At 33.5% G+C, this 24,879-nt stretch overlaps 1 protein-coding gene across 5 annotated transcripts in view; it reads left to right on the top strand.

The window, feature by feature from the left end:
- Positions 1-24,879, top strand: part of CCSER1 (coiled-coil serine rich protein 1) — a 1,366,600-nt gene that overhangs the window by 150,966 nt on the left and 1,190,755 nt on the right. For all 5 annotated transcript variants that reach the window (XM_070452143.1, XM_070452146.1, XM_070452147.1 and 2 more), the window contains exons 2-3: positions 5,925-7,286; positions 12,281-12,465. In XM_070452143.1, coding sequence (XP_070308244.1) covers positions 5,966-7,286; positions 12,281-12,465 — 1,506 coding nt within the window. In that variant the 5' untranslated portion in view covers positions 5,925-5,965. The remainder of the gene's footprint in view (positions 1-5,924; positions 7,287-12,280; positions 12,466-24,879) is intronic.

Genomic DNA, 24,879 nt, shown 5'->3' on the forward strand with positions numbered 1-24,879 from the left:
ACTTAAGCCTGGATCATTTGTAGATATGATTTAGAGTTTTTTCTTCTTTCACTACTAAATTCTGTCTAATCTCCGCTCAATATCTATTCCTTCTCTTCTCTCTCTGTTATCTCTTCTGGGTGATGAAGAATTAAGATTATATCTGGCTAGGTTTCAAGATAACATGTCTTTCTAAATATGTATTATGGTCCCTGTCCTACTATTAATTCAGACAAGGAACACATCTGCTTCCTTAAATCCTGCTAGAATAATCTCTTTGAAATGTATTCTCCTTCCCTATTGTAACAGTTTCTATTACTATGTAATTGAGCACCACTTTCTACCTGGGATATTGATTTATTGATTTATAGGTTCAATTAGGGGCAATCTGTCTCTGCTCACATGCTATTTTTAGCATCAAATCATTTTGATATAAACAAGCATTTCTGATGTAAGCCATTGCTTGTTTGCGTTATTTTTCTTGTTTATTGTTGAAAATGACTTACTGCTGTATTCAAGTGGCTAAATTATATGCAAATTTAATAAATAACTAATTAAACATATTCAATCAGTTATACCATTTCTAACTCTTGCTATCTTTGGTTGACATTCTCATTCTCTTCCCTGTGACCAGTCAGGTAACCCATTTGGTTCTGATCGGTCATCCTTTCAATGTATCTTGTATTGTCCTCACGAAACCTGCTGGTTGTAGTGGCCCTTGTCCATGTGTATGAGGATTTATGTGTTACAGAAACCTGCATTAGTTCCAAATTCATTAAAAAAAAAAAAATTTTAGAACTACATTTAAAAATAGATTACACCATAGTTAAAGTAAAATTAGGAATATGAGATTAACAGATATACACTACTATATATAAAATAGATAGAGACCTACTGTAAAACATTGGGAACAATATTCAGTATCTTGTAATAATTTAGTATCTTGTAATAATGTATACATAAGTGTGAGTTTCTTTGCGTTACTTTGCTGTACACCGAAACTAACACAATATTGCAAATCAACTCTACTTCAATTAAGGAAAAAAGAGATTGAGATGTAAATTGCATGAATTTTGCAATAAAATCTGAGCTGGAGGCCTTCCCAGCTAAGCCATAACACCTACCAGGCCTCATTTAAATGTGCACCAAAATAACATCATTAGATAAGATTGACTTGGACATTTATTCCAGCTATTATGTATTTAATTTTGGTGAAAATTGATGTGTCCTTTGATATATTTATGTATGATTTGTTTTCTGTCATTGTTTTCTTAATGTTGAAAGTTTTTGCCTAGTGAGTATTTGACTTCTGTGAATATTCTTTTTTTCCATTTTCACCATGTATCATTGATTTCTTTTCAGTGTGGTCATTTAAGCTCTACCTGGTTATTTTCTGATATCCTTTTTGAGAAAAGATAGAGCTGGGATTGTACTTAACTTATATAATATTCCCCACACACATTTCAAATATTGGTTTTATTTTTAAATTGTAATAAAAATGTATACTTTAGGAAGGTGTATCACAAGGGGTAAGAATATTGACCTCAATTTATACACCTCCTCCTGGATTTTTAGATGGTTTTTTAAATTGAGTAATTGGGGTAGGTTTTGATAAGTAGCTCATTTTCATAATTACTCTGTGTGCTGTACTACTAGGTACCACTTGCTTCAATGCATTTCATTAAAAAAAGAAAGTCCAAATTTACTCTGTACCAAGCAGAGTGTTATGTGGTTTTCTGTTGTTACACCTTCCATCCTTGAAGACGAATCACTGTACAATCATTATTATCTGTGTTCTAGTTCTCACTACTAGTAAGTGGCAGACTTTGGACTAGAAACCCACTTTGTTATGCTGATCACATGTCTGTATAAAAGGTTCTTTGTTTGTGTAGTCTTGTTTTTGCAGTAATATACTACTGGTTTGGGAGAGAGGAAAAGGATACTCGATATTATCTCAGATGTGGACTTTGGGTCCCTTCATCATCATTGGCTCATAGTTGAGTAATATTAGGACTGTCTAAATTCTAGGAAAATAGAAAATTACAGGAAAAAAAAAGATGAAGCTATTTCTTTTACTTGTAAAGATAGGCATACCTGTTTGTGCGTATGGCACCCAGGTTCCAAGGTGATAGCTGTGAAAACTTACAAGGTTATTTTATGTCTTTGGTTAATGCCTTTGGAATTATGGAAGAAAAGTATAATTTTTCAGCATATCTTATTTTTTTAATGTATTTTGCTTTAACTCTAATTTTAAATAGGTAACATATTAATGATTTATTTAACCTCTTGAAATGGAATTCACTTTCTTCTCAACCATGCCATATAAGAAATTTAGCTCGTTTATTTTGAATAGATCAACCATGTAAATTGTGTTCTATTAAGGATAGTAATAGTATTTGCTAAGGTTGTAGAGATCACTGAATAAAGTACTTTCTGAGAGCTTTTTGCTAAATTGTGGTGCTCAAGAACAAAGGATATTATTTCTTCAGTGGAGGTAGAACTGAGTTTCATAACACTTTTAATATAGTCAGTCTGCATTTTTGGAGGTGGTGTTTCTATACATCAGGGTACCTTGTTTATTTAGACAGCTTTAGAAGTATATTTAGAAGATAATCTTTCATGAAGAATTTGTATTTTCAAAGAAAATGTTTATGATAATAAAGGTCCTTGGACAATGAGCAGGTCTAATTCAACCTATATATTTTTTAAACCTGTTATGATCAAAGTGACTATGACTTCTAAGCTAAGACAAATTAGATGAGAATTGAGAAAATACATTTTGTCTGATTTGGAAATTTATAAAAACATCGAAAATATATGCAAGATTTGCTAAAGAATTAAAGTAATTATAGTTGTAGTAAATTTATAGTAAAAAATAAAATTACCATGCGTTTGTCTTTGTTGTTATTTATCTTTCATGAAAAGTCAGACTTGATTTGATGATGTGTTATTCAGCTTGTTAGCATTATCTTCAAATGTAAGCAAAATGTGGATCATTGATTTTACAGTTTGAAAGGCTTTCAAATTAATTCATGACTCTGAAAGTTGGAATTCAACATAATTAAACTCAAATTGTAGCATTTATTTTTGGTAGTGAGAGAGAAAATATGCTTGTTTATGTTTGAGATACTGATGTGTTCAAGTTAAAATTTCACTGTTTGACATCCATTTACTCTGTAGGCATTGATTGTGTATTAGGTACTGGGGTCTCGGAGCAGAAGTGGACTTTGCCATTAAGAAACCTAAGGTAAAATAGTAAAGTCAGATAAATAAGCAGATGTTTTCTATGAAAGTTTAACCTTGAGGATGCATTTAGGATAAGTACTAAGTCCAAAATGAAAGACAGCACAAGGTGGGGATCAGAGACGACATTCTGGGAGGGACCATGTTGTAGAAATAGAAATTTTACTATCAGAGTTACTCAACCGACACTGGAAGTAGATGGACCCACATCTGCTAATGTCTTGATGGTGAAAGTGAACAGAAAATGGCAAGTGGTAATCAGTGCAGTTGGAGAATGAAATATGAGGAGGGTAATAATGAATCTGGAGACATAGATAGCATCCAGACTTTAAAGAGTCTTTCTAAAGAGTATGGATAATCCCAACCTTACAGATAGTTCTGTCTTTCTCCAATTTAGCTGGAATGAAGAACTTCATTTAAGTGACTATCAGCAGATAAAGTGAAACATAAGGGATTTTTATCTCTAATATATTTTATATCTACTCCATGTCATCCCATTCAATGTATAAATATCTCTATATGTCTATGATGTTTTTACTTAAAGAAATTAAGTCTGGTTATTTTCATTAAGAATTTAAAAAGAGAGGTGTATTTGTTGTAATTCTTTTTTTCTGAAAGTTTTTCATTATTAAATAAATCATTTGAATACTTGCCTAAGAGATATGGGATTTATTCACTCTTTTATTTTTAATTGCTGATAGAACTGCAAGAATTACTGAAAAAAGATTTAGAAACATTTTAATATATATGAATTCTGAAGATATTTGAAACATAATGGTAAATATCTTGACACTAAAGCATTGAAATCCCTAGGTTCACCACCAGCTGCAAATCATTATGGTTGATAATGCTCTAATTAGAGCAAAGTTTTCACTGGGCATTGAATGGAAATAAATCTTGCATATAAATAAAAGAAACACAGCTGAGAATGATATTCATTACAGCATTATTAACAGTGAAAATGTAAAAAAATTGTATTTTTTGCATCCATTTCGGAATATATAAGCTGAGAGGACAATGAGATAGTTTTAATTTGTTGAAGACCTTGCAAATGAAAATGTCTTTGTATTTTAAGCTTTCTTCAGCCAAAGCCTTGCAAGAATACTTAAATGTTTTAGAAGCAGTTCTCACATAGTTTGAGTTAAATTCACATTTAGTGAGTGCAGTTAAAGACCATCCGATAAAAATCATGGAGGGCAAATTGATTTTATATCATTTAGAACAAGATATCAAGTATTTAAGAATGCATATCTGACAGAGAACATATTTTCTGTTTTTTTCATGCACTTCTTCAAGGCCATGAAAGTGTATGCTTGGTCAGTTTCGTATCTGTAAGGATGATAAAGTGGAGGGCTTGTCATTTTATGTAGTATTTATTCTTGTTAGTTTTGGTTGCAATAAACAGCAAAGTGAAACAATATGATTCAAATTGACAAAGCACATAATGTGTGCACATTATGGTTAAGGAATTAACTGAAATTTAGAATCACATAAAAACAAAACAAAATAGAAACCACATAAAGTCACATTATGAAAGGGAAAGAAAAATAGTAGTCACTGTCAGAGAAAGATCTGCCATCCAACTAGGAATTTCTGAAGTAGGGACGTACAGGCCTTCTGCAGCGGAAGCTCTTGGCTTTTTACTTTCATGAAAGCAGTGCATATCGTGCTGATTATGAACTGACCCTGTGGTTAGATCCAGCTTTGCTTTCTAGTCCTGCTTTACTACTCATCAGCTGAGTGATGTAGGCAATTTACCTTTCAGCTGTAAATTGACCAGAGTAAGAGCTACTTCTGTAGTTATAAGCATTAAAAAAAGATAATCTATTTCAAGTACTTGGTGCATGACAGTTAATAAACTGCAGCGGCCACCTTTCCTTCCTCTTCTTTTTTGTTTTCATCATTGGTACTCTGACATTAATCTTGTTTATCCATTTTTTGTGTTTTACTTTTCTCTGCACGTAGGCTCACTCAGCATTACCAGTTGAATTAACTTTCAAAAATTCATCTTTTCTTTAACTCATAACTGTGGTTTCCTCATAACTTTATCTTGTGTATAACTCTTCTCTAGATCCTTTATGATGTGGTTTACTTTCCTCTGCCAGTGGACTGATTATCTCTAAACTCCCTAAATCAAACTCCAAGAGGAAGACTATGTCTCAGTTGGTTTTTCTTTGAGTGGAGATTCTAGGATCAGGTCATGCTTTAGTCTGGTCTGTGATTCTGTTAAGCTTGGGTCAGTTACTTGTTGAGTCCTGTGGTTCATCTGGTGCTGGCCAACAGACAGTGGTGGGGGATTTTACTCAGAAGACAGTGATCATGCCTGTCACATGCCTACTAAATCTAAATAAAGAAACATAAAAAGTTAAGAATAAACAATTTACCAAATCACAGAACCAGTGTGAGTAATGAGGCTGGTTCTTGAATAATGTTCTTAGGTCTTCTGATACAGTCCTCTTTTGCATAGACTTTAATTATTCTTGGTCATCTTGAAGTTTTTGCACCAGTATAAAATTTCCCTACAAATTACTGGATATTTTGCTGCATAGAGATTCAGAGAATTCCTTAAGTATCAGAATTGTAATATTTGTTATTTTAGTATAGCACCAATTTTGTGTCATGAATGAGAAAACAATATTTTGTTTTAAAATGTCATATTTATAATTGAATTAATTTATTCTGTTTGTTTTAACTTTTCTCAGGTTACTAAGTTAGCTATCGCAGCACAAGCCTTGGAGTCCCAATGGGGGACTCTGGATCAAGACGATCTACTCTGGTCTCCCGGTTGCCAATTTTCAGAAGGAGTATTAGCAGAAAACACGATTCCCTTCCTTCTTCACCCTCCTCCAGTAATACGGTCGGTGTCCACAGCTCCTCTCCTTCCAGCACTAACTCAAGCTCAGGTAGTACAGGTAAACGCAGAAGCCTCTTCCGTACTCCATCCATCAGCTTTCATCATAAGAAGGGGAGTGAACCTAAGCAAGAACCTACCAACCAGAACCTTAGTATTTCAAATGGTGCTCAACCTGGTCAGAGCAGTATGCAAAAACTGAGTTTGGAAGAACATACTAAAGCCAGGGGAAGACATTCTGTTGGTTTTAGCACTTCCCGAAATAAGAAGATAACAAGATCTTTGACAGAGGATTTTGAAAGGGAAAAGGAACACTCGACTAATAAGAATGTCTTCATAAATTGCCTAAGTTCTGGGAAAAGTGAGGGGGATGATTCTGGGTTCACAGAAGAACAAACTCGCCGTTCTGTTAAGCAGTCAACAAAGAAGCTCCTTACTAAATCTTTCTCATCTCACTATAAATTTTCTAAGCCAGTTCCACAGAGCCAATCTATTTCATTGGTACAACAATCTGAATTCTCATTGGAAATTACACAGTACCAAGAACGGGAACCTGTATTAGTAAGAGGTTCTCCATCTTGTTCTATGGATGTAACAGAACGGGCAGGTAGCTCTTTACAATCTCCATTGCTTTCTGCTGATCTTACTACAGCTCAGACACCTTCAGAGTTCTTAGCCTTGACTGAAGATTCTGTGTCTGAAGCGGATGCATTTCCTAAAAGTGGAAGTATGGCATCCCACTGTGACAACCTTGGCCACAATGATTCTACCTCTCAGATTTCTCCCAATCCTGCTGCTGTTACAAAGACCACAAGAGACCTTAGGGGAACCGTTCCCTGTGCAATTGTGTCTCCTGGGAAATACAGATCAGAAGGTCGATGTAGCACTGAATCTAGTTCTTTCCCGGAAACCTCTGCTGCTAATCAGAAGGAAGTGTTGTTGCAAATCACTGAACTACCTGTTATGAATGGGAGTAACTCAGAGACTCACCTCTCAACTGATACAAGAGAAGAGCATGTGGTAATACAAAATGGTGAAACAATGTTGGCAACAAGCTCCCCAAGGAAATTTGGATTTTATGAGCACCATAAAGCAGTAGCTGAACGTGTGAAAGGGATCCATCCTATTTCAGATTCAAGGATAATACCCTCTTCTGGTGATCATCATGTTTTAAACAAAACTTCATATGGATATGATGCAAATCCTGCCAAAGGTATGCTGATTTTCTCTGTATAATAAATGATATGAATTATAATTTTCCTTATAGTCAGTTTTCTTATTCCATCTCATGAATGGGAACTATGTTTTCCTTAGTTTTCACTCTCTAATATTCTTTCCTGTTTATAATTTGCTTTAAATCATTTCTGTACTTAAACATACTTCATTTGTATCATGCTGAAATGTAATTCAGCCATATTACTCATTTTCCTTAGTTGTGCTATTCAGATTCTGTGCCTCAGAAGAAAGTGGAAGGAAATTAATTTCATTTACAGTATGGCTTTATTTAAAATAACGAGTATCTTTTATAGTTCATGATAGAATATTGGTATATCTTAAATAATAACCATTATAAAATAAATTTGTATAATTTTTATTTTGTGTTTTAGCAAAGCTTTTTATTATTAAATAGGATCCATGTTTTGGCACAAAAAAGTGAGAGGGAAGGTTGATTTAATGCAGTCTGTTATTTAACAGAAAAACTTTGTTTTTCAGTATAAAATTCAGTTCAAGAGGATTGTTGGTGGGCTGTATTCATTATTTTTTATTCTTTTTCCTCCACTGTGATTACTATGACTACCACTGCTGCTGCTGCTTTTGCTGCTACTGTTCACGTTAATAGGGCTTCCCTGGCAGCACAGAGGTAGGGCCTCTGCCTGCAATGCCGGAGACGCGGCTTTGATCCCTGGCTCAGGAAGATCCCCTGGAGAAGGAAATGGCAACCCACTCCAGTACTCTGGCCTGGAAAATTCCGTGGGCTACAATCGGGGGGGTCGTAAAGAGTCAGACAAGACTGAGCGACTTCACTTTCACTTTCATTCACACTAATAGTTCTTTCAACAGTAAGTTCATTTACTGTTCCCTTAATAATATGTACCATTTACTCTTCTGTCTTTTTGAATACATTAATTTATTCAATCTGGAAGTGATTGAAATCATTACTATTATTGTAACTGACTGTACAGGCAAGATAATTGGGAGCACAGATAGGTTAAGTAATGTGTCCAAAGCCACTAAGTTCATGAGTAATTGTTTATGATATAATTCCTCTGAGATAGGTACTAACTAGTATGTTCCCCATTTTATACATAAGAAAACTGAGACTGAGGGATTATACAACTGGCTAGTGGCATAGTCAGATTAAACTATTTGAATCCAAAGATCAGACTCTTAATGACTAGGTTGTAGTATATATCATGACCCAGCCTCTTTTGAAAACATTAGGAATAATATTAAAATGTTAACTAAAATTTGTGATCAGTGAAGTTATGTATTATATAATATCAGGAATTATAAGCTTATCTGACTTGTTTAGTCTTTCCATGAATATAGCAATTCTAAAGTTTTAAAGGCATGAATTGATTTTCCAGTTGTTTCACATTAGATACAAGATCATTTTTACACATCTGCCTACTTTTTTCAGTTTTTGATCTTGGTAGCCTTCTTTATATTTTTGGTGATACTTGCTTAATTCTTTAACTGTAATATAATTATAAGAATGATAATGATGATGATACTGATGTGCCCCAAAATGTAATAAACAGTTTCTATGCATTGTTTTATTTAATAATAACCAAAAATTTATGTGGAATTTAGTAACTAAAGTTTAGGATTAAGTTAAATAACTTTATGAAATCATACTCTTAGCAAATGGTGGACCTCAGATTGGAATGTAGGCAGTTCTTAAAAGAAATAACATGCAAAAGGGTAAAAGTGTAATTATCCTGGTTAATTCTTATTTAGAAATGATGAGTTATACCTCAATGTCAAACTGAATAAAGTAAATATCTTTATGGAAACTAGGTAATGACTAACAGTTATCTTGCTGGCTATTAATCTGTTGACTGAGATCCTAATTCCAAGCCATTTAATACATTAAATTAATTTCACTGAATTTGACACTATGATACCTGTTCCTGGATATTAGATGATTATTCATATTATCTATAGCTTGTAAAATAGAAAGAGATAGGCAAATAAACTGATAATGTAAAAAAGGAAAAGTTGGTTTCATACTACCTTTCATTTGCATCAATGGTAGATATTCATCTACTGTTCATAAAGATTTTATAATTTGGAATTTTAAAGCTCTTAAAGACATTTAAACAAATATATTTTGCAGAAGAAAGAGTTGCTTAATTTCATAACACTAGAGTTATTTTGTATTTATTCTGAAATATGTTTAAAAAAGTAACAAATATCTGAATGTGTTAGGTGTACATTCATATCAGAATTGTGAATGAGATGTTAGCTCTCTGGCAATTTAACCTTTATTTATTAGATTAAAAATTTTCTAAAAAGAACAAGCATATGTTGGATTAATAGGTCCTAGCCAAAAGTCTTTAAATCCATAGGTGAGCCTGAACAAATCAGTTTCATTCATTTACAGATATTTGTTTTGGTACTGTTTTTAAGCATTAAGGATATAGAAATGAACAAAACAAACTCTTCCCTTCATGAAGCTTACTTTGCAGTGGGAATACTCAATTAACATAGAAACAAATAAATGTCAGATGGTGATAACGTCTGAGGATGGGTTTAAGCAGAATAAAAGATTAGGATGTGGGGAGTGGGATTGTAGTTTGCATTTTTTTAGCTTTATTGAGGTATAATTGACAAATTATGTGTTTAAAGTGAATGAAATTATTTTTTTGATATATGTGTACATTGTGAAAGGTTCACCTCCCTCAAGTTATTAAGATCCTCAGATCTTTGTCTTATAATTGAAAGTCTGTACTCTTTTGCCTGTCTTTCTCTGTTTCTCCCACTTCCTAACCCCCAACAGCCACTTTTCTGCTGTTTCTTTGAGTTCAGCTCTTAAAAAAAGATTCCATATACAAGTGACACCATGCAGTATCGGTCATTTTGTGCATAATGGTGCTGTGGATGTGGGAGTACAGAGATCTCTTTATGATAATGATTTTGTTGACTGTAGGTAGATTACCAGAAGTAAGGTTGCTGGCTCATATGGTAGCTCTATTTTTAATTTCTTGAAGAACCTCCACACAGTTTTCCAGAGTGACTGCACCAGTTTATATTCCCACCAACAGTGCACAAGGGTTCCCTTTTCTCCACTTCCTCAAGAATACTTGTTCTCTTTTTGACATTTTGATAATAGCCATCTTAACAAAAATGAGGTAACATCTCATTGTGGTTTTGATTTGCATTTCACAGATGATTAGGAATGTTGAGCTCTTTTATTCATGTACCTGTTGGCTATTTGTATGTCTTATTTGGAAAAAAAAATGTTTACTTATGTTCTTTGCCTATTTTTTTGTTGTTATTGAGTTATATGATTTTCTTGTATATTTGGCTATTAACCCCTTACAGGATGTATGATTTGCACATATTTTCTCCCATCCAGTTGGTTGTCTTTGTTTCTTTTTCTTTTTTTCTTGATTATTTGCTTTTCTGTGCAGAAACTTTTTTGTTTGAAATATTCCTACTTGTTTGTTTTTGCTTTTATTTTCTTTGTTTTTGATATCTAATCCAAAGCATCATTATCAAGATCAATGTCAAAGAGCTTATTCCCATGTTTACTTCTAGGAGGTTTGCAGTTTCTGGTCTTAACTTTCAAGTCATTAATAAATTTTGAATTGATTTTGGTGTGTGGTGTAAGATTCCAATTTCATCTTTTTGCACATGACTGTCCATTTTCCCCAGCATTTTCTGTTGAAGAGACTGTCTTTTTTTCCTCATTATATATGATTGGGCTGTTAGTCAAAAATTAGTTGTCATATATGAATGGCTTTAATTCTTTGCTCTCTATTCTGATTCATTAAACTGTCTGTTTCTATGCCAATTCCATACTGTTTTGATTACTATAGCTTTGTAACATAGTTTGAAATCAAGACTTGTAATGCCTCCAGCTTTGTTTTTCTTTCTCAAGATTGCTTTGGCTATCTGGAGTCATCTGCGGTTCCGTACAAATTTTAGGATTGTGAAAAATGTCATCATGGTTTTTGATAGGGAATTACATCAAATCTATAGGTCCCTTTGGGTAGTACAGACTTTTTAAAAATATCAGCTCTTCCAATTTCTGAACATAAAACAACTCTATTTTTATTTTCATCATTTTCTTTCATCAGTGTCTTTTATAGTTTTCAGTGTATATGTTTTTCACCTCCTGGGTTAAATTTATTCCTAGGTATTTTATTATTTTGATGCAATTGTAGATGTAATTGTTTTCTTTCCTAATTTCTCTTTCTGATAGTTTCTCATTTTAGTTTCCATTTTTAAGTATAGTGAATAGGTATTACTCAAAGTAACATACTGGAAAAAATTAGGGAGTAAGCCATAGAGACATTTGAGAAAAGTATATCAGTTTCAAAGGCTATGGGGTAAGGATCTGAGGCTGGAGCACGCTTGCAATGTTCTAGAAACAGTGAGAGGTCCAGGAGTGGGGGGTAGTAGAAGATGAGGGTATAGATATGATAGATATGATTAACAAGTGACCAATGAGGAGAGTAGGGTCATATCATGAGGAACTCAGTAGCCCCATTGGAAGCACACCAGCTTTCTGACTAGAGGAATTATTGTGATCAATCTCACTTAAGTGTACCATTCTGATTATCATGTAGAAAATAGATTGTGTGTTAATCAGGGAGAGGCATATAGGACTAGGCAGACTCCAGAGACTGTTTAGAAGTGTTGCAGTAAGCAAGGCAAGCACTGATGGAGTTTGTGCCAGCATGTTAGTGGGGGAGACAGTGAGAAATGATCAGATTCTGTATATGATTTTAAGGTGATAAGGACAGGACTTGTTAATATGATTTATGTGAGGTATGAAGAAGTCAAGGATGACTCCAAAATATGGGGGCAACAAAGTGATTTACATAATTAAGTAAACTACCACTACTAATTCAGAAAGTTCTCTGTGATTGAGAATTATTGAATGGCACTAAGAGTTTCCCTTTTGCTTTCAGTGGAACTTTTATAAAAACTACTTTTAAGCATTTATATTAATTTTTTTTATTTATGTTTAAATAGTTCTTGCCAGTAGCCTCAGTCCATACCGTGAAGGAAGATTTATAGAGAGGCGACTGCGATCCTCATCAGAAGGGACTGCAGGGAGTAGCAGGATGATTTTGAAACCAAAAGATGGAAATGTAGAAGAAGTTAATAGTCTAAGGAAGCAAAGAGCAAGTTCATCATCTTCAAAAATGAACAGCATGGTAAGTATATATCTATGCCTGTGTATAATAAAATAATCCCGTATATTACTGGCATGTTCATGCCTCTTGCAAAATGAAAAGAGACTGAAGAATAGACACCTCATATTTTTGTTGTGTTTCTTTTTTTAAACCATTTTTTAAAATTGAAATATAGTTAACTTACAAAATAATGTTAGTTTCAGGTATATAGCAAGGTGATTCAGATACACACACACACACACACACACACACACACACTTTTTCAGATTTTTTCCATTATAGATTGTTACAACATATTGAATATACTTTACTGTACTCTACAGTAGATCCTTACTTATACACTTTACATACAGTATTGGGAATATGTTAGTCCAGAATGCTTAACTTAACTCCCCTGTACCACTTTCTTCTTTGGTAACTGTAAGTTTGTATTCTATGTCTGTGGGTCCTTTTCTGTTTTGTAAATAAGTTGATTTATGTCATTTTTTAAAGAGTATACATATAAGTGATATCATATGATATTTGTCTCTCTATCTGACTTACTTCATTCACTTAACATGATAATCCCAAGGTATATCCATGTTGCTGCAAATGGCATTATTTAATTTTTTGTGGCTGAGTAATATTCTATTACATGTATGTATGCACACATACAAACACACACACCACATCTTCTTTATTCATTTATCTGTCGATGGAAAACTTTAGGTTGCTTCCATTTCTTGGCTATCATAAATAGTGCTGCTATGAACATTGGCGTGCATGTATCTTTTTGATTTGAGATTTTCTCTGGATATATGCCCGGGAGTGGAATTGCTGTTTCATATGGTATTTCTAGTTTTAATTTTCTGAGGAACCTCTGTACAATTTTCCATAGTGGCTGTACCAGCTTACATTCCCATCTACAGTGTAGGAGGCTTTCCTTTTCTCCACACCTTCTCTGACAATTACTATTTGTAGACTTTTTAATGATGGCCATTCTGACCAGTATGTGATGATATCTCACTGTGGTTTTGATATTTGTTTCTCTAAAAATTAGTGACATTGAGCATCTTTTTATGTGCCTCTTGGCCATCTGTATGAACTCTTTGTTTTTTTTTTTTTTGCTTTACAGATATTTATTTATTTATTTATTTTCCATTTATTTTTATTAGTTGGAGGCTAATTACTTTACATCATTGCAGTGGTTTTTGTCATACATTGAAATGAATTAGCCATGGATTTACATGTATTCCCCATCCCGGTCCCCCCTCCCACCTCCCTGTATATTTGGGAAAATAATCCCTTGTCGATATCATCATATGCAAATATTTGTCGCAGTCTGTAGGTTGCTTTCTCGATTTGTGTATGGTTTCCTTCCCTGGTGGCCCAGGGGAAGAATCTGCCTGCAATACAGGAGGCTCAGGTTCACTCCCTGGATTGGGAAGATCCCCTGAAGAAGGGAATGGCAACCCATCCCAGTATTCTTGGCTGGAGAATTCTGTGGACAGTCCATGGGGTTGCAAAGAGTTGGACACAACTGACTGTGCAAAACACTGGCTGTGTAAAAGTTTTTAAATTTAATTAGGTTCCATTTGTTTATTTTTGTTTTTATTTCCATTACTCTAGGAGGCAGATGCAAAAAGATATTTCTGCAACGTATGTCAAAGTGTACTCTGCCTATTTTACTCTAGGAGTTTTATAGTATCTGGTCTTACATATAGGTCTTTAATCAATTTTGAGTTTATTTTTGTATGTTGTGTTAGAGAATGTTTTAATTTCATTCTTCTACATATATCTTTCTAGTTTTCCCCAGCACCACTTATTGAAGAGTCTGTGTTTTAAAGGGAAACTTAGTCTGCATGGTTGTTATAAGTCAGAGACGATTAAGTTTTCACTTGATACTCTCAGGACAAATAGAAGCACAGCAGGATAGCGACCCTTAAAACCTGTCTGCCTTACTTCCATGGAAAATATAGTATTTTTATTCTACAACAAGACCCTGTGATACTCAAGCTAAGAAGAATGCTGATCACAAGGACACCCTCTGACATCATCATGTCACACTATTTCTTCACCCTCTAGCCACCTAGAAAATGTCCTGTTTAAACCACACCAATGCCAGTGCTACTCTCAGACCCTTTAGTGGATTCTACTTTGCCCTTTCCTAATATAGTTCCCCTTCCACATAGGGTAAAGATCCTTGGGGGTCAAGGTGATATGCCCGTCCAAAGCTTTAACACTTTCTGGGTGACTGAGACTCCAGATGCCTGGTATAAACTGTAGAAGTCTGCACATGAGGGTGGAAATGGGATGTGTGTAGGAGGGTAGGGTGCGAGCTTGGACTTGTGAGCTGAAATGTCTTAGAGGTAATTGTATTAGCTCCCTCATAGCACAGGATACAGCTACAGTGGAAAAAGATGACAAGTGAACTGCAGCCTAGAAGGTCTGTGAGGTCTCAGGTCTCACAAATTCTGGGGTGGGCTTGCCTTTTGCATTCACTTTGCTTCCTTTGTCACAAATGTGTCCTTTCTCAACAGTGTTTTTGATTTCTAGTGTTTAACAGTATTTGTTTAAAAAAGATCTATCTACCTACTTACTGATGGATATAGGAGAAAAATGCTCAAAACTAAATCACTTATATCTATATATACTTTAGATAATTATGTTTCAAATGAAAATATTAGGTCATCATTGAGGATTGCAATGTGAAGAAGCAGTAAATTACTGAGGCAGCCTTGAGTGATAGCAAAGCCATTGTTCTTAAAGTTAGAGGTTGTAGCCATGAGGCCAGGCTTGGCCAGATTTTGTAGATCAGTATCTACAAAAGGACAGTAATAGGTTTCTTATTACTATTATGCTAAAAAATGATTATGTGTGTATTTATACTTGTGTATATAGATATGTTACATTATTTTATATTGCATCTTTCTGTCATTTGAATTGAAAACATTATATTATTATTGCAATATTGCAATTGATTTTTTTTGTCTAAAGACAAGAACATGTTAAAATAGATTTCCAGTTGATGCAACATTAAAACTTATGGCCAGTGAATTATTGCAAAACATTTTTCCTCATCATATTTCTATTATCCCTTTATAGAGATGAATTTATATTAATAAGTGTGCACTGTTTATTACTGTTGCCCAAAGTTGGGCCTTTTACATATTCTTTTTATATCACGTTTTTCATGCTATTGATGCATTTATATAATTGTCCTTGTAACACCACAGAATCATTATTCTTCTCAGATACGCTTTCAAGATTTAAAATTTTAAATGTCAAATGTAAAAATAAGATTTTGTTATTTTATTTGAGGTTTTTTAATAAATTTTCAAAAAGTGTACCTGCAGTGATGTAGATTTTCCACTAGATGTCAGGATTACACCATTGTCATGATAGGGGAAAAGCTGTGAAGATTGGACAGAAACTTGGTTAAACCATTGTGCGTATTCACTGAATTCACAGGTAAGATTTGTTGAAATAAATACTGACACACTGGAATTTGCACATGAAATGTATCAAAATCACTTTATGACTCTATTTATTAGGACTTTGCAATAATGTCTCAATCTTTAATTTATAGTTTAATAGTTAATTTAACTTGCATAAATTGTATTGTTTAACTCCTAGCATTATAAGGAAGGGATGCTAGGATTTTTTTTTAAGGTAATTTTAGCTATATGTGAAACAAGTGACATATATTTAGGAAATTATAGCTTTATGTGTGAAAAATAGCATACATTTTCTATATTCCTATTTCAAAATAATTCAGGCGATTATATGTATTGAGAATGCATCCATGGCTCAGTTATTCTTTCCTTTTAGGAAAATAGTAGTAACATGTATTTTTAATATTTATTTCAACAAAGGGACTACTCTTAATGCTTCACATATATTATCACATTTTCATTCTCACAATATTATGAACTGAGTGAATTTGTTATTGAACACATTTTGCAAAAGAGGATACTAAGGCAGTAAGAAGATAAGCAACCTGCTCAGAAACACACTAAGTGGCAGAGATAAAATTTAGATTTGGATCCTTGCTCTCTTAACTATAAATTCTGCATGCTTTGAGGGGAATGGGATAGATTTAAATTTAGTTTTTCATCTTTCTTGTGTTTTTTCTGTATAATGAAGTTAACACTTGTAAGGCAACCTATGCTCGCTCTAAATCTAGACTACAGTTGTCTGTAAGGGATGCAAAAAAGAAACAAAATTTATTTCTCGATATGTTGATGGACAGTATCAGATGAGAAATATCCAAAAAGGAACTTTGTCACAAAAGAAGGTATTTATACTTAGAAGGTGCTAGAGTACTTCATATATTTCAAGAAGGTTTAATTCTATTGATGGGTATGGCTCTATTTTTAAGATGCTGAATGTTCCTCTGAATGATGAAAAATATTTCCTAATCGGTAATAGGTGAAAGAGACCGGAATGCTAGTGTTTTGTACAGGTTGGGTATACACAGTATGAAAGGGAGAGGGCAGGATGTGTTAACTCTTTGAACATCAGTGAGTCAGAAGAAATTGGACTTTGCTTACATTTATTACAAGAAGTCAAGCATATCTGTAACAATTTGATAGACATTCAAATTTATTATATTTCTTCAAACTGATTTAAGTAGAGACTTCCTTTAATTTTCCTCTGAGTAAGTTACTTGATACTTTCCTTAGGACTGTCCAAACATTTAAAAATAACCTTTGTAGAAATAGGGTCACTCTTTTTCAAAGCTTTCCCTCCAGATTATAGTGTATAAATGATTAAATATAAGGATTTGTCTTGGTTTTTCCAGAAACTTTACACAGTGAAGTCTAACTCCAAATATTTACCAGATCACCCTTTTCTGAGAAAAGGATTAATGTGAGGATAGATTTGTGTGTGTTAAACAATATATAGCACCTAGAATCACTAGAGATAGTAAAGTGCCTGAGTGTATGAGAAAGGATAAGCTGAGCTACATAAAGAGCAAATAACCTCCTGACCCAGGTTACTTTATAATATAGATTTATTTCTTGCTCAGGCTACATGTTTATTGTGGTAGATGCTGGAGTTCCATGAAGTGTCTCCTCCTTCTATATCCAGGCTGTTGAAGCAATAGCCATTGCAAACATTGCCTTTTACTGTGATAGAAAGAGATCTCTGGAGGCCTCGTCCTAGTAATAAATGACTTACTTGTGAGAGACTTCATTTCCTCTCACAACTCATTGAGCAAATCTAATCACCTGGCCCCAACTAGCCACAAAAGGGACCTGGGAGTAATCTGTCCATGTGTCTAGATGATGTAGACTCAGATATTGGATCAGGGAGGGGCACTATTATCATTTTCCCCAATAGTATATTGTCTCAGTTCTTTAAATTAACTGAGATTTCCTGTTTACCTTGTCCCTCCTTTTTGTTTACTGGCATTTGATGGTCATAAAGTCAAATTACGCCTCACACTGAGTTTGTCATTATGGTTCAGAAAGAGGAAAACATCTTGGAATTGAAAGATTCATTCTGACCACAAATTTTGTCTTCTGAGATGTGTTCTCTTCCTGATTGAAAAACCTTGTATATATCTAAATTACTTGACTCCAGGTTTGGGATTCCTACTATATTTGGAAATACTTGTTTTTATTAGAAGTAAAAAGCTTTTTTTACCAGTAAAAGCTGGTTTGGAAAGTTGTGTTAGTTTTAGATTACTCAGCAAATGTGCACAAAGTTGCCCTGAACTATTTGTGCTGAGTGATTCTGACAGTGTTCACTTACGGCCACTTTTGTTCTGACACAGCGTAATTCCTCTCATTGTGTAGAAACTGTGAATAGCATAGTAAAAACAAGAACTGTAGAACTTCTTCTCTAGAAGAATGTATCAGACTTACAGTTGAGAAAAAAAAGTAGTGACTTGCATATCATCAGCATTTAATGTTGTATTTTAATTCTTTTAATTCTACTTTATATGTTGAAATCTAGAATTTAAATATTATTGACAATAGTTGATTAATCTAAGATTAATAAAACCCTGTGTTAAATAGCCAAGCAGTTAACTATGCATTTACTTTTCTTGTGGGGCCTACTGTTTTCTCCTTTGTTAGCATTTTCTATATTCATTCATCCATTCATCAATTCATTCACAGTTTCTTTCAATAAATGTTTATTGAAAACTTAATACTTTGTTCTCAGAACTTTACTTTGAAGATGCAAAGATGAAAGAGACAGCCTTTGAGGATTTTATAGTTCTAGATTGGGAGACATTAACCTAATCTTATCAATACAACAGATTTAACCATTTTGACCATCTTAAAATTCAGAATGTGTGGGGGCATGCTTGATTTGGGTTTGGGACCATTGATATCAAAAGTTAAAAGGATTAAAAAAGGCCACATGAATTTCTGTATCCCAGTGTACAAATTGACACTATTAATTGTATGCATGCCTTCCTGGCTAATTTCTAGCATTGAGGACAATGATAGTGGCGAGAAGGAACTCTGGGAGGTATTGGGACAGTAAGGAAGAAAATACAAAATTACTGTTTAAAGAATCAGTTTTAAAATATCCCACCTCTACTATCCACTAGGGAAAACTGCTTTCCTGGGCTTGTTTAGTATATGCACTTTCACATTTCCATTTTGTGGCATGAAAGTTGTTCATGCTCAAAATTAAGAGCAAATGAAAGATAATTAGAAGATCTGATTTAAGAAATTTCTCCTCTTAATCCTGAAATCTTAAATAAGACTTTCAAATACATAAAATTGTTAATGGCTTTTTGAGAGTTAAAGATCTCAGCATTCATGGAACATTGTGAATGGTTTTAAAGCTAACATCATTGCATGCTACAAGGACAGTTAGTGAGAAAAGGAAGTCATTAATCTTTTTAAGAAAATGGGGGCATACAAATCATTCTCCTCAATCCTTATATATTGTAAGAAGGAAACTCATAAGTATCAGTCATTACACATGCAATTAAATTTGTTGATAAGTAGTATATTAATTTTAGATTAATAGCCATAATCCATAATGCCTTTATTGATTTTTTTTAGTTACTAATTATACTTTTCCTATCAGTGTCCTTCTAAGTTGTCTTTGGCACTCACTACGTAGTTATTTGAATATGTCTCATTTTATTATTTGATTTCATTCAGTCTTTTAAGTGGAAGACATTTTGTATATATTAGCATTTCTTATAGCACTTAAAAGTGCCTGGTGTACAATAAGTATTGGTGAATTAAAGGTAAACTTGCTAATTAGGTTGTGATGTAGATACTATAGATATGAATTAAGGCCTTTAGTACAATCACTGTGTGTGGTATGCTTATGCATGTTATTTTATATTCTTAATTTACGCAGATGTACAGATGTTTCTATGATACACTGTTTAATAAAACTCTGGGTTTTGATGCTAAATACTTGATCAAGACTATGTCAACTTTGATATTGTTCCAGTAGAAACATTATTCATTTAGGATAATCAGCCTTACAGAATGGCTCTTAGGATCCTCTCAGTGCAATAGTTATGGACTGGCCATGCAAAGAGGGCAAGAAATAGTCAATTGTTTGTGATATTATTGAGAACCCATTAAATAGATACAAGTTCTAAGTCAAATATGTCTATGAGGGTTGGGAAATGGAGAGGGGCTATGAAGACTTAGTTTAATGGGGTCAGAATTTTGGTTTAGAACAGGGAAAATTAGGGAGATGGATGATGGTGAGAGCCGCACAGCAACGTAAATGTACTCAGTGCCACTGAACTGTATAGTTAAATATGGTTAAAAAGGTTTGTTTTAACTATGTGACTTTTACCACAAATTTTTAATTAATATATATCACCTACATATATTATTTATTCCATCTCCTTTTCTTATAAACTTGTAGATTCAGAATTGCCTTTAAAAAAGAAGAATGAGGTAAATATTCCATTCTTCTTCTTTTTTTTTTTTTTTTTTTTTGGTTTTTTCACTTTAGCTTTTGGGATAAGTAATTTTTTTAATTTTTGAAACTGTCATAATTTGTATGTTTGGTGCACAATGCTATGAATAACATATTCAGAGAGAAAAAGAACTTCATCTTCAAATGCTTTAACATCAGTTCTAAGTAATTGCAGTATCCTAATTATTACCATTTCTCTTCATACAGTTCACATGAAAATGTCCATAGCACCTAATTTTTCCCTCTGTGATTATGTTATTCAAATTTACTAGTTTGTTCAGGCTGCTGTAACAAAATATCACAGACTAGGTAGCTTATAAATGATAGAAATTTATTTACCACAGTTTCGGAGGGTGGGAAGTCCAAGATCAAAGTGGGAGCATGGTTACTGATTTGTAGCCAGCACTTTCCTGCTGTGTCTGATGGAAGAAGTTGGGATCTCTCTAGAGCTTCTTTTATGCAGTCACTAATCTTGTTCATGAAGAATCTACCCTCATGACCTAGCACCTCCCAAAGGTCCCCATTCTAATACCATCAGCTTTAGCAATTAGTATTTCAACATAAGAATTTTGGGGGTACATAAACATTCAGGGCATAGCAATAAGCTATCACATTTTAGTAGTAGCAATACTAGAATATATTCAAAGCTTTATTAAGAGTAATGCATATTTTCATTATTATTTATAAAGGAAATAATAATACCAATAGCAGAAGAAAATTAAAGGTTTTTTTCCTCTAACCACACTATATCTGGGATACTGTTAGACGCTTTATATTGTTGTTGTTCAGTCTTTAGGTCATGTCTGATGCTTTTCGAACCCATGGACTGCAGTACTCCAGGCTTCCCTGTCCTTCACTATTTTCCAGAGTTTGCTCAAATTCGTGTCCGTTGCATCCATGATGCTATCTAACCATCTCATCCTCTACTGCCCTCCTATCCTTTAGCATTCAAGCTTTCATCAGGGTCTTTTCCGGTGAGTGGGCTGTTCACATCAGATGGCCTAAGTATTGGAGCTGTAGCTTTAGCATCAGTCCTTGCATTGAATATTCAGGACTGATTTCCTTTAGGATTGACTGGTTTGATCTCCTTGCTGTCCAAGGGACTCTCAAGAGTCTTCTCCAACACCACAATTTGAAAGCATCCATTCTTCGGCACTTAGCCTTCTTGATGGTTCAACTCTCACATCTGTACATGACTACTGGAAAAACTAGAGCTTTGACTGTACAGACTTTGTTGGCAGAGACTTTGTCTCTGTTTTTTAATATACTGTCTAGGTTTGTCATAGTTTTCCTTCCAAGGAGCAAGCATCTTTTAATTTCATGCCTGCAGTCACCATATGCAGTGACAACTTTATATACCTCTGAAATTAAGAAATTGGAAGATTAAAGTTGTTTACCTTTTCCTCTTGGATTAGAGTGCAAAGATGGCAGTTATATTTTTAATTGGACCAGTTAATGTCAGTTTTCTAAAAGATGAAAATTGTTTATGACTTGTTTAGGTAACCACATGAGCTGACACAGCATTCATAGCATGAGAAAGGGTATTTATTGACTCAAGATTCCCGGAAAATCTTGATCATCTGAACAGCGGCATAGTCTGTAACATGTAATTGACCTTGAGGAAAATAACTTATATTTTCTGAAGGAATAGTCATTGGCATTTGAAGTTTTTACATTATTCTAGTTACACAGTGAAAAAAAGTTTATTCTTCCTAGGATTATTCTGTTATTTTGAAATTTAAATACAAGCTATTAAATTAATTTTCATAAATTAAAAAAACAAAACAAGTTTTGACTTTGAAGGTCAAGAAAAATATTGTAGTAAAATTATATATAATGCCTTATAATCACTCTATAGAAAAGATATATTTTAATATGTTAATATTATTTTTCAAATAATTTTTGACAAGACAAATGTTTTTTCAAATTATTTCAGAAATATTATTTACAAATTTAGAAATAATTTACAAATTATTTCAGAAACCGTTATATTGCAACTCAGAATAGAAAGTGTGATTTACTAATGAATCAAACATATACATTTCACACTTTTCCTATGTGATGTTATTTTTGTTTGGTCATTCTTAATTTAGAATAGCTGTCATTTTATCACTTTTATAATTTAATTCAGTGTTCATTTCATGCTAGTTCTAAAAGTTAGCTCTGAAATTCCTCCTTTTTTAATATCTTCTGTTCTTAGCCTGGTCCATTCAACTGGCAACAACCCAAGTGCTTTTATTTCATTCCATCCTTTAGGCTCTTTATTGTATACATTTGTAATTCCTTTACAAAATTATGCTTTAAATGCTTGGCTGGTTGTTTTCAACATTATCCAGTGATTAGTTTATGCTTCAGTGAGAAACACAAAGAATATTTTCTGTCAAGAGAGACTCAACACGAATTAGAACTTTTATCAGGTGTCAAGAGGCACAAGTGAAGCAGGAAGAGGTCTGGAATACCAACCCACCTTCCCAGCTTCTTTGTACATCTGGGAAGCACTGGCCCAGACTGTTGGATAAAGTTTGGATTGTTAGAAGTATATAATTGCCTCTTTAGCACAGAAAGAGCCAATCGATACAAAATTTCTCATTGTTTTTCTTTTTAATTATAGTCTTCATGCTGTATACTACATTCCCAGAACTTACCTTGTAACTGAAAGTTATATTTCATGTGGTCAAACAGATGCATTGAAAATCACAGTGTATTAGACTTATGGCAATAGAATGAGAGGTTTGTGAAAAAGGTATTTGCATAAGGAAACTTGCTAAAAATCCAAGGACTGAAACTTTGGAGTGGATCTGGAAAAAATATGCAGAGAATTGACTTTTGCTGTCATAGTTTATAGCTACTGTCCCTTTCTCCCCTATCTATGCTTCTATCCTATTTCAGTTTTTATACAATGATTCTCAATCCTTCCCTTCTGTTTCTAAGGTCATATTGGAGAAGCAGCAATTATGTCATTTAAACTAGGACCTTCCTTTGACAGTCCATGTAATTTGTTTCAGTAATTAAGTCTACCCTCCCTACTGTCACCCACAATATGCTTTTTTTAGTTTTGTTTTATTTTCAAATTGACAGCATCAAGTTGAGCCAAAGACAGTGGCAGAAGTTTTGTGCATTGTGCAAGCAACTTACATTTGACACTTGGCAACTAGGAGAGCACCACACATAGCCCACTCCTGTTTTACTCTCTTGTCTTTCACTGCTTTTTCTGCTTTGTCTCCTCTGAGCTTCCTGTGGATTGTGCTTCAAGCTGGCTGTGGTCCAAGAGGAACTTGTGTATAGTGTGTGGGCACAAAGGGGAGGTTGGAGTTTTCAGCATGACTTCAGAAGGGAAGAAAATCTATGAAGTACCTTTAGTTCCCCAAATTATAAGAAAAGCAATAATGCAATAAAATGTAGTAAATTAATAAATTCTTAACCAATTTTATAATATTTTCTTGCTTTTACACACTTTTTTTACCTGAATGCCCTTGGTGCCTTCTGGTATTTAGTGTCTTATAAGAATGTGCTATTTTGTCTTCTCTTTGCAAAACTTGTCTGGAATAAAATCACATTGCTTAAGAACCAAAGGCAAATTGTTTCTTCTAATACGTGAACATGATCAAAGTAGACAAATTTACAAGATAGGAGTTCTTTTCATGTCATTTAAGTATGACTTTTTAATTTTTTAAATAAGCAAGGATGGTTGATAAAAGGAACAAGTGATGGGGAAAGGACACCAAATTCTAGTCTCATATCTTTCACTTAATAATAGTACCCACCTCATTGGCTGTTCTAGGGATCAAATGCTATATTTTATGTGAAAAGGCTTTATAAAATCTAAAGTACTGTATTAATGAAAATGACACATATTTATTAATATCATGAGTTGAAGCCAGAAACTGAAATAAAATAGCATTGTCTTTTCCAGTATCCACTTAGAAAGGAAAACATTTTAAGAGCCCAACTCACATTTAAAGTTCTCATGACAGTAAGTTGAGTGGGCTTCTTTAAGCCACCACAAAATTAATCCTTAAAAATTCAAGTAGTATTAATATATGTTAATGCTTTATAAAGTTAGTCTACTATTTACCTGATTTCTCTTTTTTTTTCAGAAATTCTTAAATTTTTCAAAATCAGTTTATATGGCTTAGAAAAAAACTGAGACGTATAGTTAAGATTTTCTTATTTTACTATGTTTGTGTTATACTTTAATTAGAAAGTTTACTCCACAAGTTATTTTCTAATTGTGATATTAGGAAAAAAGCATCTGCCATCAGCCAAGTGTTTTGGCTGTTTACAAAGAAACTTAATTTGCATCCTTTTTCTTCTTAGATAAAAAAGTTTAAACATTGTGGACATTTATGTGAACACTCACATAATGCCCTGATAAATTACTTAATTTAAAAGTATCTTCTGTTAAATCTCAAGTTAATATTATCAAAAAGAATAATAGTCAGTGACTTCCAGAACAAAAGAATAATGTTGAACAGTGAATTATAGAGTAACTTATTTGACTTTAGATATAAATTTTGAGCTATAATGTATTTACTAGTG

Source organism: Odocoileus virginianus, chromosome 21 (assembly GCF_023699985.2).
Source record: "Odocoileus virginianus isolate 20LAN1187 ecotype Illinois chromosome 21, Ovbor_1.2, whole genome shotgun sequence".
NCBI lineage: Eukaryota > Metazoa > Chordata > Mammalia > Artiodactyla > Cervidae > Odocoileus > Odocoileus virginianus.